Source organism: Vespula vulgaris, chromosome 2 (genome assembly GCF_905475345.1).
Source record: "Vespula vulgaris chromosome 2, iyVesVulg1.1, whole genome shotgun sequence".
Classification (NCBI taxonomy): domain Eukaryota; kingdom Metazoa; phylum Arthropoda; class Insecta; order Hymenoptera; family Vespidae; genus Vespula; species Vespula vulgaris.
The window spans coordinates 1,483,241-1,500,126 of record NC_066587.1 but is presented as its reverse complement, the minus strand read 5'-3'; the positions used below and the strand labels follow the sequence as shown (position 1 = coordinate 1,500,126).

General features: G+C 28.4%; 1 protein-coding gene across 6 annotated transcripts in view; it reads left to right on the top strand.

The window, feature by feature from the left end:
- LOC127061570 (sodium channel protein 60E-like) overlaps positions 1 to 16,886 on the top strand; it is a 97,141-nt gene that overhangs the window by 37,488 nt on the left and 42,767 nt on the right. For 4 of the 6 annotated variants that reach the window (XM_050988617.1, XM_050988618.1, XM_050988619.1 and 1 more), the window contains one exon: positions 14,954 to 15,162. In XM_050988617.1, the coding sequence (XP_050844574.1) occupies positions 14,954 to 15,162 (209 nt within the window). Of the gene's footprint in view, positions 1 to 4,265; positions 5,231 to 14,953; positions 15,163 to 16,886 lie in introns of those variants that run through there. The other 2 variants (XM_050988621.1, XM_050988622.1) reach the window with 2 other exon arrangements.

The window sequence follows — 16,886 nt, the reverse complement described above, 5'->3', positions numbered from 1 at the left end:
TCTCTCTCTCTCTTATCAGACGCAACCCTTTATGCTTTAGTTTTTCTTTCTCTCGTCCATTTTTATGAAAGAAAATTTAATGAAAGAAGAAAACGAAAGGTGAAGAAAAAGAAATGAGACGGTCCGTTGTGAGGAATTGTCAAAGGATTGAAAATCTCGCGAGCTCTAAGGGGGTTGTAACGAAAAAAATAGAAATAAATCAAATAATGCAAATCGATATCGTAATTTTCAGATTTTCGAGAATGTTTTCTTCGATTTTATAGTTTTATATATATATATATATATGTATATAATTTTTTTTTGATTAGATAAAATTTGTTACGTTCTTCTTACCACTCTTATCCTCGATTATTTGACTTCTACGATAATAAAAAAATAAAGGTTTAGTAAAAAAAAAAAGAAAAAAAGAAAAAAAAAATTGTAAAAGAGATAAAAATGTTGCAAATTTTGAAAGCGTCGAGAGTGAAGGGAAGGAGGGAGATGTAATTCAGAAAATAGAAATAAATACGGTAATAAAATTATATTAGGTGTGAAGAATTTTATGCTTAGATTTTATCGAGTTTTTTCTGATAAAATTTTTTGTTACGTTATTATTATTATTTTTTTTTCTCGACGATTTCACTATTTTAGATAATTATTTTATCGTAAGTAATTGTTAAAAAGGTGGTTGAAAATCTTGAGAAATTCTAAGAGTACTACGTGAGTAAAGAAATAAAAATAAATGTAGAGATCGATAGAAAATATATATATATATGTCTTTGAAACACTTTGTTCGATATTCGAATTTCGTTCCGATCAATTTTCAAATATTTTCTCTCGCATGTTATACATTTTATCGTTGATTTCATTTCTACGATATAAAAAAGAAAAGAAGAAAAAAAAAATAAAATAAAATAAAAGAAAAGAAAGAAAGAAAGAAAGAAAGAAAGAAAGAAAGAAAAAGAAAGTTGATGCAGTAACATGTCTACGGATTTCGATTATACAATACAATAGTTTCATGGATTCACAATATCAATCTCTCTATTTCTTTTTTTTCTTTTTCGTTAAATTTTATTTCAATAATCAAAAGCGGTCCTATATCGTTTTCCAATATTTTCTACAATGATATCCTATTTTTTTCGATAAAATTTCAATTCTCCATACGATAATAATAAAACATGAAGAGAAAAAGGAAAAGACGATGATATGTTCTCAGATTTCAATATGAATTTACACACTATTTCTTGGATCTATTCGATTGCCGGACGTATCTTTGAACTTTTATATGAAACTTTTTTCTCCTTCCTTTTTATTAATTTTTTATATTTATTTAATAAAAAGAAAATGTAATTTAACACACGTACACACACATTATATTATTATTCGATAAAAAAGGAATATCTCTTAAGATACATACACATAGGTACGCACATGCACACACACACACATAATGAATAATATGTAATGTATAATATATAATAAAAGTTAATTAATAAATTCGAATATTCATACGTAATAGTTTCTTTGGATTTAGTGAACAAAAAATGAAATTATAATGGATGAATATATTAAATGAGGATAGAGTAACATGGGATACATGGATAGATTTATATATATAGAAGTGCATTGTTAAAAAGGGATTCCAGTGATTCCTTTGATATTAGCGAGCATTCGAGCGGAAAAAACTCGTCGTAATAATTCCCATCTGCCTTTGCTGAGATCCTCTTTTTATTCGCGAGCAACGAGACACTACTCTCGTCTTTATTCCTTCAATTTCATTTCCCGGGGTTTTTCAACGCGATCAAATAACTCACGATCCGATTCGAACGAATTGTAGACATATTTTTTTCTTCTTCTTTTTTTTTTTTTTTTTTCTTTTTGTTCTTTCTTGTTCAACGAGAAAACGTAGTTATATAATTATGTGAAAAATCTTTTTGCAATAAATGATATGGTATCGATCGTTTTTCCTTATTTAAATTAAACACATACATAATATATATATATATATATATATATATATGTATAATCGAAGGATTAGACAAAATAATGGAAACATTATGCGACCATTATTTTATTCAAGCATTTTATACGTATGTTAGCTAAAAAAAATTAACGTAGGTAGATATAATTAAGCTCGTTGCTAGATTTCCGCTTCAGAGATTAGATTTTAATACATGAAAAATGCTTGTCGATTAAATCGTTTGTCTTTCGTCATGGCACAGCTGTTTTATAAATCTTTTCTCTATTTTTTTTTTTTTATCTTTCGTACTAACGAGGGGATTGAACGAAATAATGGAGATACAGTGTTTCCGTTATTTCGTTTAACCCCTGTGTACGCTTAACGTAGACAAAAATTAGCGTACTTATTTACGTCGATGTAATTACACGTTTAAAGATATATATATATATTATTAAAATTATTACACAAACACACAAACACACACACACACACATACACAATATTCCATATGTTTTGCCGATATAATAAAATGTATTATTTTACACACTTAACTACTACTAATTGTTCACTTGATTTTACTTTCTTCTTTTTACCCTTTTTTTTTCTTTTGACATAATTTTCAAACGTTAAAGCCAGAAGCAAATCTTTCCGTTCCCCTAGCCGTTCATGTCCTATATGATTTATTTTTTTCTATTTTCTTTTTTTTTTATAATGTTCTCCCTTTCTCCCCCTCTCTTTTTATCCTTACTTTGAGCAATCATAAATTGTCGTCGTCGTCGTCATCGTCGTCATCGTTATTTTCTCTCTTTTTTTTCTTCCTTCCTTTAAGCACCATCAAACGCCTCGTTGATCACGAATAAAAAGTAAGTTTGAAAAAAAAATCGAGTTAAAGTTATTACGGGAAGAATCAAACGGTGATAGATAGATAGATAAATAGATAGATAGATAAAAAAAAAAAGAAAAAGAGAAACAAAGAGATAGAAAGATGATTATTCGATCTATTATTACCCCCATAAATTCGTTATCTCGATTGATCGATAGAAAGAAAAATAAGAAAAAATAAAAAGAAGAAGAGGATTAAAAATAGAAAGAAAAAAAAAATATACATATATATCCGAAAACATTCTAAACAAATGGATTCTATCGTTTAAAAGGTAGTCTCGTGAAAATCGACTTCAAAAATATTCGTTTGAAAAGGAAACCTTCAACTTTTTCAGATATCCAACCTGTCCAAGTTGTTACTGTTATTTCAAGAATCCTTATCTCGTATACATACATAGATACATATTAGGAATTCTAGGGTATCTTGTGTATATGCTGATACATAGACATATCATATCTATAGAAAGAGTTTCTATATAGAGTTTCTTTTATAAACGGAATAGGAAGCATGGTATCCGATCAAGGACACATGGGATATCGAGTGAAGCTATTTGATATCGGGTATCCGAAAAATAAAAATAGTCTATGTATATACACATATGTCGTAGTCTCTCAATATTCGTAACTTTAAACTCTTTCTCTCTCTTTCTTTCTCTGTTTATCTCTGCTTCGTTGTCTATCATCGTCTTTCTCGTTTACGTATACTATCTAATAATATTTAGTCAATAAATAATGTACTATTAAAGTTTATTTTTTTATACCTCTTGGAATAATCTCTTTTTTTTTTCTTGTTTAATTTTTGTAATTTTTTTTTCGCCGTTTTTTCTTCTTTTCTCTCCAATTTCCGTATATCATGTTACGATAAAAATTCAAGAACGACGATTTCATCTAAGGGTGAACATATTGTCTAACGCATCGTTCTCAAGTGATATTCGTAAGTTAACTTTCCACTGTGTCAGGGATTTTCGAAAAAGAATTGCTTACGTGCGTTTATCGAGAGGAGGAATTCTAAAAATATATTTAGATGATATTTAGGGATGTCAAAGGATACTAGGAATAGGGAGGAACAAATTTTTGTATTAATCTTGGTGTTCAGGATTTTTTTTATAATATTTTCTTTTTTTCTTTCTTTCTTCTTTTTATTAAGTATCTTTCAAATTTTTTAATAGACCAACTAATAACAAAAATGATCTAATACACACACACACATTATAACATACATATATATATATACATTATATATATTTTTATATATATTTTTATATATAAAAAGAAAAAAAAAATCAAAAAAAAAGGAAAAATTATTGTTTCTTATAATGTCTCTTTAAATTTGAGAGGGAAATAACCTATTCTTATTATTATAAAAAAAAAAAAAAAAATTCCAAAGCGATAATATCGCTCAAATGGAAAAAAGAAGCAAAAAAGAAAATTGTCAAAAAAGATTAATTTCTTTTTTCCTTTTTCCATCAAATCCTTTATCACATTATCGTTAATGTGGAAAACAAAAACATAGATCTTAAACGTTCTAAACGTAAAAATTATTCTTCGTACGTGATCGAAATCGGAGCACATTTGAATTTCGTAGAAAATTATATCGAATGAAAACAGTTGTCAAGTGAACCACCGGAGCGTCGTTTAAACGAGCTTGAATCATGTTGTTGGCTCGTTAAAAGATGATTGTCGTAGGGTGAATACGAGAGAGAACGTGTGATCCAGTTTAAAACTAGTCACGAGCCGTCGGTGTCCGGCGATCATATTTTCTCTCGACGATCATATTCTTTCTTTTCTTCGACGAAAGAGAGATCTAAAGAAGGATAAAGATATAGAAAGATAGATAAATAAATAAATAAATAAATTAATTAATTAATAGATATATACATAAAAAGATAAATAGAGTCATGGATAAAAAGAACGAAACGAACGATTCGATATTTTTTGTTTTGGTAAAGGGGAAAAAAAAGGAGAAGAAAGAAAAGAAAGAAAATTTATTAAAAAAAAAAATATCACCATTGTGGTCGTCGTGGTCGTCGTCGTCGTTATGGTGTTCACCCGGTACATCGCAAGAAACGAATCAGATTAATTGTTTTTACGATAAATCTTTGAATAAAAACGAAACGATCGAGACACTAATAAGAACCTACAAACGTATTAATCCTAACGTATCCGTCGAAGCCGCAACAAGAAGGATCGAGGAACTTCGTAGATGTTTCAGAAGGGAATATAAGTTGCGTCGTAATTCGATATCAAGACGGAAGGATATACGAAAAAGGAAGCTGGGCCAGCGCAAAAATGGACAGGACGAATATCTTTGTTACATCGCTGATATCGGATGTTTGGAGGAACGCCGGCACGATGTTTTCGAGAGAACCGAAAGCGAAATGAAAGAGATCGTGATACCGTTAGGAGTGAGTGAGTGGATTTGAAAAAGAATTTATTATTTTCGCAAATAGAATGAGAAGAATGATATCTTATTTTTTTAGAACGATTTATTTATTCGCGATTTGTGAATATATTCGAAAAAAAAAAAAAAGAATTATTATTTACGTAAAAATTTTAAGGAAAAGAAAACAAAAAGAAAAAGAAAAGAAAGAAAGAAAGAAAAAATAAACTAGTAGAAAAACAAATGGATGGATGAATAGAAAGTAAGAAATTTTATCTAACGTTTTACAATCTCTGTTGTTAGGAGTAAAAAAAAAAAAAGAAAAAAGAAAATTATTATTTGCGTAGAAAATTTAAAAAAGAAGAAAGACGTCAAAAAAAAAAAAGAAAAGAAAAAAAGGAAAAGAATGGAAGATAGATAGATAGATCGATAGAAGGAAATCTTTTCTAACGATTTACTCACAGTTCAATCTCTAACTTAGAATAACACTTTTCTATCTTTCTTCTCGTCCATTTTCGTACGTACATATATACATACATACGTACACACACACATATACGTACATACTATAAAACTTATTCCAATGACTTATCCACGATTCTTTCACTCTGTTCTAAACATTATCAAAGTCCTATAAGATCATATATAACCGATCTCTCAAAGTTCAATCTCTAACTTGGAATAACACTTTTTCCATCTTTCTTCTCGTTCACTTTCATACATACATTCATACATATATACATTCATACATACATATATTCATACATACGTATATACATAGATAGATAAGTACTATTAAACTTATTCAAATGACTTATCCACGATTCTTTCACTCTGTTCTACTCATTGTCAAAGTCTTATAAGGTCAAACGATAATTTTACAAGGCAAAGAGAGAGAAAGAGAGAGAGAGAGAGAGAGAGATTCTCTCTCTTATTCGAAGTTAATCCACTCTCGATGTAATCCAAAGCACTTCTAAGTTAACGAGTCCTTCGAATGATATGACTTTCTTCTTCTTCTTCTTCTTCTTCTTCTTCCTCTTTTTTTATCTTTTCTTTTATTCTCATTCTCCAAGAGATCCAGTTTATCCTTTTTCTTTATTTTCTTTTTCTTTTATTCCTCTCAATCTTTCCATCTTTTTCTTCTTTCCATTCTTCCATCTTTCCTTCCTTCCTTCCTTCCTTCCTTTCCTTTACTTTCTTCTTTTAAGACAGTCCATTATTTTCATAGTTGACGTTTCTAACGTTACAGAAAAGCTTTGATTCCCGGTAAACAAGGTCGGCGTATGATCTGTCAGTAGATTGAAACTGTACTTCCAACTAGGCTGGACGTTAAGTAGGCTGGCCAATGGCCAGCATTTACTCTCTCTCTCTCTCTCTTTTTCTCTCTCTTTCTCTCACTTTTACATACACGTTCTCCCAAGCTCACTCTCGTCGGATCTAGACTGTTCTTCCTCTGGACAAGTGAATCCAACATGCATCGAAGCAAAATCTTTCCCTTTTAATAATTTATTATCTTTAGTTTCTTTCTTTTTCTCTTTCTCTTTCTTTCTTTCTTTCTTTCTTTCTTTCTCTGTGTGTTCTCTCTCTCTCTCTCTCTTTTTTTCTTTTTTTCTTTCGTTTTTTTTTCTATTTTTCTTTTTATTTTTTTTTCATTCGCAAATATCATTACAAAAAAAAAATATTGCCCCTCCCGGGAAAAATTTTTCGTTCGTCGGAATATTTCGACTAAAAGGAACGAAGATTTATGTATCTTGTTTTATTGTTATTATTATTATTTTTTTTTGTTCGTCTCTTTTTCCATTTTTTTGTTTTTTACGACTCGTCACCGACGAGAAATTATTTTCGATCGGTTCGGATAAATTTTTCTTGTTTCTTTCTCTTCTTCTTCATTTTCTGTTTTATTTATTTTGTTTGTTCTTCTTTTTCGAAAAAAAAAAATTTTTCTCGTAATAATTCAAACGATGCGACATTCGCGTCCGGTTGACGGGTTAATATTTTTTAATTATTCTTTTTTTGACTTTTTTTGACTTTTCTTCGTATTCAATGATGTCCTATAAATTTTTAGATCGCATATGTATGTGTCTGTGTGTGTATGTGTTATGTATGTGAACACAGACATATGTATACATAATTATTACATGGATTTCCATATCGTATTCAATGCTAGCTTTTACATTTATCTCAGTGCGAATTTATGATATCCATTGTGGGTTTCATAAACATTAAACGTAAGTTACGTTGCATGTACAGTATACTACACACACACACAGCCACAAACATATATATATATATGTATGTTTATTATATATATATATTATATGTAGAAATATAACAGTGTCAAGAAGAACAAATTTAGGGCAAATGTATTAATTAAGTTTCATTCGATCCTCGTAATCCTAATCTAATTTTGATAAATACAAAAAAAAAGAGAAAAAAAAAGAAAATAAAAGAAAGAAGGAAAAAGAAGAAAGAAATATTCTAGCTAGAGAGATATCTATCTTAACGTTATTACATATGTTTCACGAAATCTACCTTTTGAATATCTTATATATATATATATATATATATATATATATATATATATATATATATATATATAATATATGTATATACAATGTGTTGGAAGAGTATAAAAGTAAAGTTATATTTGTTGATCCCATCTTGGTTGGGTAAGCTCGTGCGAAATCGTAATAAAAAAGACGTTCATTATCATTATCAAGGTTATTACTATCGACTTGTATTATATACGTCGTACTCGATTCTTAATAAATTTCGTCGGAAATATTCAAAAGAAAAAAATAAAACGACAAAGATAGATATCGTTATGACAATTACTTATAAATAGTATTGGATTGATCAAGTAAGTAAAAATGTCGGAATAGTAAGTAGTTTATTTGATATTTGTATATGCTGCTTCTTTCATTTTTTTTTGTTATTAAAAATATTCAGTACTGTATATCATAAATAAATGAAAATAAGAAATCAAAAAACAATATATATATATTAATATTATTATATGAAATATATATAACACTGTTATAAACAAAAAGAATATATATATATAGTATTTCGTTCACTTCAAAACATTTTAGTATCTCGTAATCTACACAAAAAAAGTAAAACTCGGATATAAATAAAAAAATAATATTATATATATATATATAAAATTCCGAAATACATTGTTTGTGCAATCAAGAAAAAAAGAAAAAATTATTACACAAAATTACTACTTCAAAATAGAAATCTAATAACGCGTTTATGACCATAGTCCTAGTAAATGCGTCGTAGAATATATCATATAATAATTGTAATTTTTCGTTTAATGGCGGATCAACGTGTCCGTTCTCTTATACTGATTCCGAACCAACAGCCGGTGTACCACGAAGTTGTGGTGGGACGAGTAAAGACAAGGGGGATGTGAGAGTACTGCTACCCCTTCTCTTTTGTAAGTAAAGAGAGAAAGAGAAAGAGCGAGTAAGAGAAAGAGAAAGAGAGAAAGAGAAAGAGAAAAAGAGAAAGAGAAAGAGAAAGAGAAAGAGAAAGAGAAAGAGAAATATAGAAAGAGAAAGAGAAATATAGAAAGAGAAAGAGAAAGAGAAAGAGAAAGAGAAAGAGAAAGAGAAAGAGAAAGAGAAATAGAAAGAGAGCAGGAGAGAGAGAGAAAGAGAATAAGAGAGTGAGATAGAGAAAGAGAGAGAGAGAGAGACAGAGACAGAGGGATATAAAAATGGGTCAAACCCTTGAGCGTGGCGACGTCGACGTCGACGTCGACGACGACGACGACGACGACGACGACGACGAGGACGACGATGAGGACGACGATGGCGTCGTCGTCGTCGTCGTCGTCGTCGTCGTCGTTGGCAGTGGCGCTCCTCAAAACGATGGAAATTCAAAGGCTTTAGAGCAGAGGGAGAAAATAGGTCGGTCTCTCACGACGCCCCTAACCATATACGATCTGTGTTACGTGCCATCCGTATCGTGAAAGAAAGATAAATCGTATGGGTATTTTTTTCGTTGTTTTCTCTCTCTCTCTCTTTCTCTCTCTCTCTCTCTCTTTCTCATGTTCTTCTTCTTTTCCTTTTTTTTGATTTTTTTTCGTTTGGCTTTATTTCGTTTCGTATGGTTTCGTTTTATTTTAGTTTTTATTTGTTTCTTCTTCTTTTTTTTTATCCTCTTTCGATTATATAGATATATATATATATATATATATATATATAAATGTGTGTATGTGTGTGTGTGTCTATGAAAGAAAAAAGAAAGGGCAGAAAAATGGTTCAAAAATTGATCCCGACGATTTTTTTTCTTTTCCTTTTTTGTACGTGTAGGGGTTATCCATAATTTTTTTTGCTTTCTCTTTTTTATCTTTTAATTTGAACTTTTCCACTTATTTTCCTTTTTTGTTCGCAATCTTCGTTTTTTCGATCGAATATTTCATATATATATATATATATATATATATATATATATATATATATATATATATCATTCGAAATTTGTTATGAAATTTCCTTCTTTGATATTATTCTTCATTTTCGTTTCTTTTTTCCTTTTTCTTTTTCTTCCACCCCCCCCCTCTCTCTCTTTTCCTTTCAAATAAAAATTATTGAAATCGATCCCGTCGTTCTTTTTTTGTATTTTATTTTCCGTATTTCCTTTCGTAGTTTCTTTCCCTATTTCTTCAATTTTGTTTTATTTATAGTTTCTCATCCATTTTCCTTTTCTTTTCACTACCTTTGTTATTCGTTCCGAGTATTATATACACACACACACACACACACAGTTAAATACATATATATCGTTCGAAATGTTCTATATATTTTCTATCTTCTTCGATCTTCTTCTTCGCTTTATTTCTTTCCTTTTGCCCTTTCCTTATCTTTTTCCTAATTTTCTTTTGTTTCTTTTTTCTTCAATTCATTTTCTTTTTTTTTTTATCCCTCGAAAGATAATACGTGCTCTCACCTTCCAACGTTTAGAGATATTTTTCACCGACTTGCGAATAACCTACCACGAGAGCAACGTTACTGAAAGGAATTCACAAAAAAGAGCAGTGACTTTGTTTCTTTTCTCTCTCTCTCTCTCTCTCTCTCTCTCTCTCTCTCTCTCTCTCCTCTTATCTTTCGTTCTAGATCGGACGAATCTCTCTTGTTCTTGGTACTTATCCGACGTTACTAACGCACGAGTTCTCCCTTTATCTTTATCTCCATCTCTTTCTCTTTCTCTCTCTTTCTCTCTATCTATCTATCTACCTATCTATCTATCTATCTATTTTCAACTTCCATCCCTTTTTTGTTTACTCCTTCCCTCTCTCTCTCTTTTTGTACGTGTGTATATGTGTGTGTATATATGTATGTGCGTGTACGTGTATGTGCCTGTTACCTTCGCACCCTTTTTTTTCTTCTTACTTTTTTTCTCCTTTCTGTTACGTTTTTTTTTTTCTTTTCCCTTCTTCGTTTCCTTTCTTTTCCTTTCTTATATTTCACACGACACAACGAAGACGACTACAAGGACCAGAGGCTTCGCAATTAATCGGAGACCTCGGTCGTTCGTAATTAAGAAACTTCGTCTTGTTTATCTTACGGATATATATATTTATGGATGTATATATTTATGGATGTATATGTGTGTTTATATATATATATATATATGTATGTATTTATATATCTACGTATATCTATCGAGTTAAAGTATTTCCAGTGCAACCGTGATTACTTTAATTCTCGAGCCTGACTGAATTTCGTTCTTATGACGATGGATTTAAACAAAAAGGAATGTTCTAATTTATTTTATGATTTGAGGCTAAAAATGACGGTGTATTTAATTTTCTACGTATCAACGATGGCGAAAGTTATCATGACTATTTAATATCATTTATATATCTTTCTTTTTGATTCTTTTAAGTAAAAATCATCGATCATTTCATTTTTTCATCTTGATTGTTTTTATATGATCGTTGTTTCGATAACGATCGTGTTTTTTTAATAAAATACAAGAGCTATATTTGAAAATATTCGATGTAAGGGAAATATTTAGATAACGAGTTGCATTGAGAAGAAAATATTCGATTCATAATGTAATAATAATAATAATAATAATAATAATAATAATAATAATAATAATAATAAAAATAAAAAAATAAAGTGAATAGAAAAATATATCAGTTAGATAGATTTTAATCTCTAGTAAAAACAAAAAGAAATTTTTTGGTGAATATTGAACTCGAATATTATTTTAATTCAATTCCATTTATTTTATATATCCAAAAATAAATATATATATATATATATATCAGATATTTTGTGGTTTATTTTATTACCAATAACAATCAATATACTCAACAAGAAATAATTCTTACGTACGTACATTTAATGCATATAAAATTAATTTAATAAATTCCCTTGGATCTTATCACTGATAAAATATTTTTTAAAAACAGCATCAAAAGAAAAGAAAAAAGAAAAAAGAAAAAAGAAAAAAGAAAGGAATCGTAAACTCGAATTAATTTAAATGAACACATTAACGCACAGGTCTACTTAACGTTTAACAAAATTTTTCACAGATATATATATATATATATATATATATATATATATATATATATATATATATATATAGTTTAGTATAGTATAAAATAATATAGTATAGTATAGTATCTCTCTTTCTCTTTCTCTGGTTTTGTTTCAAAGCAACTAACTAACGTTCCACTGTGTAACACTGTTTACAGTTAAACTGACGACGTGGGATAAAAGCGAGATGGAGAGATAAAGTTTATGTTATTCGAGTCCATCTCTCCCTCTCTCACTCCTCCCCTCTCTCTCTCACTCACTCCTACCCCTTTTCTCTCATCTTCGTCTTTGTTACATACCGACTCTTGGTGACGACGTCTCGAAGTCACCGAGCTAGTTCTATATCCTATTTCTTTTCTTTTTTTTCTTCTTTTTCCTCTCTCCTTTCTTCTTCTTTTCTCTCAAGATCTAGAAAGAAAGAGAGAGAGAGAGAGAGAGAGAGAGTAGCATTAGTTTCTAGACTTTCAGTATGACACACTAGCGTCACTATTACAAACACTTGCCCTCCATTTCGTTTCTAGAATCTACAACACTTCGAAAGAAGTATGTGTGTATGTGTGTTATATCCTACCCTTGTGAATTTGGATCGGCTTCGGAGGTGTGTAGGACTTGTCTTGTGGGACACAGATGGGGATAGGGATGGAAAGGGTGGTAGAGGAAAGAGTACAGGAGAAAAGGGGTGAAACGTGACCGTGTAATCTACTCGTAGATATCGCTAGGAAAAACTTTCCTTTCACAAGCTCGAATTATACTTATCTTTTTACACGGTTTGCGTTAATCCTTTTTTATCGAGCTTTCAAATCGACGTCATTCTAATACTATCATTATAACAATTATTGTTATTATAATTATTATTGTTAATTATAGTAATTAATTGAATTATAATAATTTGTTAAATATATATTATAACAGTAAATAATAATCGTAAGTATTATAGTTGGTAATAATGATAATAATAATCATAAGAATAATAATAATAATGATGATGATGATAATTAATATTTCCAAAGGGAAAAATTTTCGACGTTGCTACAACGATAAAAGATCTTGTTTAAATAAAACACGTAATTGTTGCATTCATGTAAATTTGGATTACGTATTATCTTAATACTTCGAATAATCTGACTAAAATAATGTAACGTTATTAAACCTGTTAATCGAGGGAAGGGTATGATTTAAGAAGAACGAAAAAAGGAAAAAAGAATAATGGCAAAATATCTTTTATAGATAAAAACACGTCGTTACTGTATTTATGCAAATTTTGCATTCGTATAAAATCTGAATAATCTGAATAATAATCTGACGGATAAAATGAAACATTTTCGAAGCTGTTAATTAGAAAAGAGAGACTTGTCAACCCGTTTCGAGGATTTCATTTTTATCGTTATGAAAGAATAAACGAATCATTAAAAGATTATTATTTTTTCATAATCATCCAATGACTCCTATCATTTACTCGCTTAATTGATTATTGCATTACAAATATTATTCTTTCTTTTCAATTTTTCTTCTTTTTTCTTGTCTATTTTTCTCTTCTTATCATTCAATTAATCAATTAATCGATTCAATTAACCGAAGCTTTCGATGTCTTTTTTCTTTTTTTTCCTTCCTTCTTTTCATTTTGAATCGAAATAAATTTTATATATTATACGTACGTATAATCGCGTTGATCGATCGGACATATTTCAACTCGATGAATACAATAAAAATAAATGATTAATAATAAACTCGTTTTTATTGGTTAATTTTGTATTTTTCATGATTGAAATAAATTTCATAAGTTTTATCTGAATTGATCGATATGAAATTTTAACTTGATGTAAACGTGGTAGACATAATAACAAATAATAATAATAATAATAATAATTATTATAATATATAAATATAACATTTATACTATGCAATTATATTATTATAATAATTATAATTTTAATAATAATAATAAAAATAATTATTATTATTATACTTACGATTAATATGTATTACAATTTGTAATATCAAGAAAAAATACATACATATATATATACACATATATATATGTATATACATAGGAAATGTAAAGAGAAGACCTTGTTTCTATTTTCATGTTTCTCGGTAACGTAGTCGTGTTGTAAATCATTCAACTATAGTATATACCATGAACGTCTTTGCTCTCGTGCATGAGGAAGACGATAAAATAGTTTGAGTCTGCGAAAAACATATATACATTGTTGGCAAAATTATGTTTACGAGAAGAAGTCGATTTTATCTGACTGTTTTATTTGTTTCCTTGGAAGGAAAACAAAGAGAGAGAGAGAGAAAGAGAAAGAGAAAGAGAGAGAGAGAGAGAGAGAGAAAATTTTTCGTGATATATTGAAATCAATGTTTTATTATTAAACAAAACAATATTACTTGAATCTGAAATTTTGAGTTTACATAAACAACTGTAAATAAAATATGTTAATATGAATGATCGAATGATATACGTGATAAACAGAAATTTTATCGTCACACGATGAAAGTCAATGATTTATCAATGATATTTAACAAGATTGTTTGAATTTGAATTTTTCGGATTTATTTAACTAAATACTGTATATTAATATGAATTATATACGTGGTTAACATAAATTTTATTGTGACGTACGAAAATCAATGATTTATCAGTTAATAAAATAATATTGTTTTTGTTTGAATTTTTCAAATATATATTTATATATAATATAATATATATATATAATAATATATATATATAATATATATATATAAACAAAAACAATATTATTTTATTAACTGATAAATCATTGATTTTCGTACGTCACAATAAAATTTATGTTATATATATATATAAATAATCAGGTCTAATATGTACAGTATATTTACACGGATTATATGCACGTTTAACATAAATTTTAGCTGTGACATTTGAAAATCAATAATTTATCGTTTAATTAAATAATATCATTTCAATTTTAATTTTTGTGTTTATATAACTAAGCGTAAGTACAGTATGCTAATATGAATTATATACACGGTTAACATAAATTTTACCTTAATCGATTTATCATTTAACAAAACAATGAACTTGAATTTTTTTTTCATTTATTTAATCAGGTATAGAAACAATGTACTTGAACGAATTATATACATATATGCATATATACTTTGTAATATTAAAAAAAATTTCTTTTCTTTCTTTTTTTACAGACTTTCTGCGTGGTGTCGAAGAGATTTCGAAAGAATTACATCCATAGGTTCACCGCGACCAATAGTTGGTTTATATTTTCCCCGTGGAATCCTATAAGACGGTGTTGCATCTTCCTAAGTACTAATCAGTACTTCGATTACATGGTTATGGCCACCATACTACTTAATTGCGTCTTCCTGGCCATGACCGAAACCGTTGAAGAAGCCGAGTGAGTATAGAAATATCATATATCCATAAATACATACATACATATATACATACATTTACTATACACACACACAAATATGTAATCTATTATTATAAGTGATCAATATCATTTACAAATTGAATATCATTCATACACTATAAGTTTATACATTAGAAAATTTATTAACGACAGGAAACTATTAATTATATTAAAACATTTTTATCGTCGAGATTTATCGAGAGATATGAGATTTTATTTGTGTGATTTGAAATTTGTAAAAATCCATATATAAAGAGTAACTAAATGAATTATATATAGATATGTACTTTATATACATTTCTTTCTTTTTCTATCTCTCTTTTTTCCTTTTTATTGATCTCATCTGAATATACGATTTCTCTATCTCTATCTCTCTTTCTTTCTTTATCTCTTTTTATCTCTTTTATTCTTGATACTTTTAATGCCGTTACAACGTTTCCTTTTGTTCAATGTATAAATTGCTCTAATGAATATTTTCAAGTGCGATCAAGTCGAATCACTTGATATAAAGGGAAAAAAAAAGAAAAAAAAAAGAGAAAGAAAGAGAGTTTTACATTAACTTAAAATATCTCTCGGAGCTGAATTTCTTTTTTTTTTTCAATTTTTTTCCCCCTCACCTTTTCTCTTTTCTTCTTCCTTTTTTTCTTTTTTTTTTCTTTTTTTCGTTATAACGCGCGTCTATCCGTAAAGTTCCTTTCCTTTTGTACGACGATCATACTTTTGTAAAGCTGTCTTATCGATCAAAATCGTCTGTCTCTACGTTAGAAGAACGTAAAAACGTAAAACGTGTTTTCTATCTCTATTTCTCTCTCTCTCTCTCTCTTTCTCTCGTTGTCTCTCTCTCTCTCTATATATATATATCTCACTTTTTCTCTTTCTCGTATTTTATTCGAAGAATGAAATATCAAATACTATCGATAGAAGAACGATTTCAGCATTTTCATCTTCCCAACTTTTTAACTTTCTCTATAACGACAAAACTTTTATATTCGTTATTAGCTATCTAATCTTATCGAGATGTAAAAACGAGAGAGACAGAGATAGAGACAGAGATAGAGAGAGAGAGGAAGAGAGAGACAGAGACTGCTAATTATTGGATTGAGCTTTTAAATATTTACAATCAGTATTTAAAACAAACGATGGATATTTTGTAATATCGATTGTATCATTTATTTTATTAAATTAAATTTATGATAAGGTATTCATAATGGAGTATCTTAGAGAAAAGATTTCTAATGAAATATCGATGAGAATTATCGGTATATTACGTCGATTGATAATAATAATAATAATAATAATAATAATAATAATAATAATAATAATAATAATAATAATAATAATAATAATAATGGTAAAAGAGAAATAAAAAAGAAATAAAAAAGTTAGTGTGTCAATGAAAGTATTATTTGCAAATATTATATAATAATTTTTTAATTTCTTAATATTTTATAAACAATATATTAGATGGTTAATAATTTTATAACGTCGATCATTTGTTTTATAAATTTAGATTTGTAATAAAAAAACTTGTAATTAAATATCGATAGGGAACGTAAGTGATCGGATATATTACATCGATTAGAATAAAAAAAGAAAAAAAAAGAGGGGAAGAAAAAGAAAAGAAAAGAAAAAAAAATGTCGGTGTTTCAATAAAAATTATTTATAAATATAATAATTTGCAAAATCCAGAAACGCAACCCCGAGAC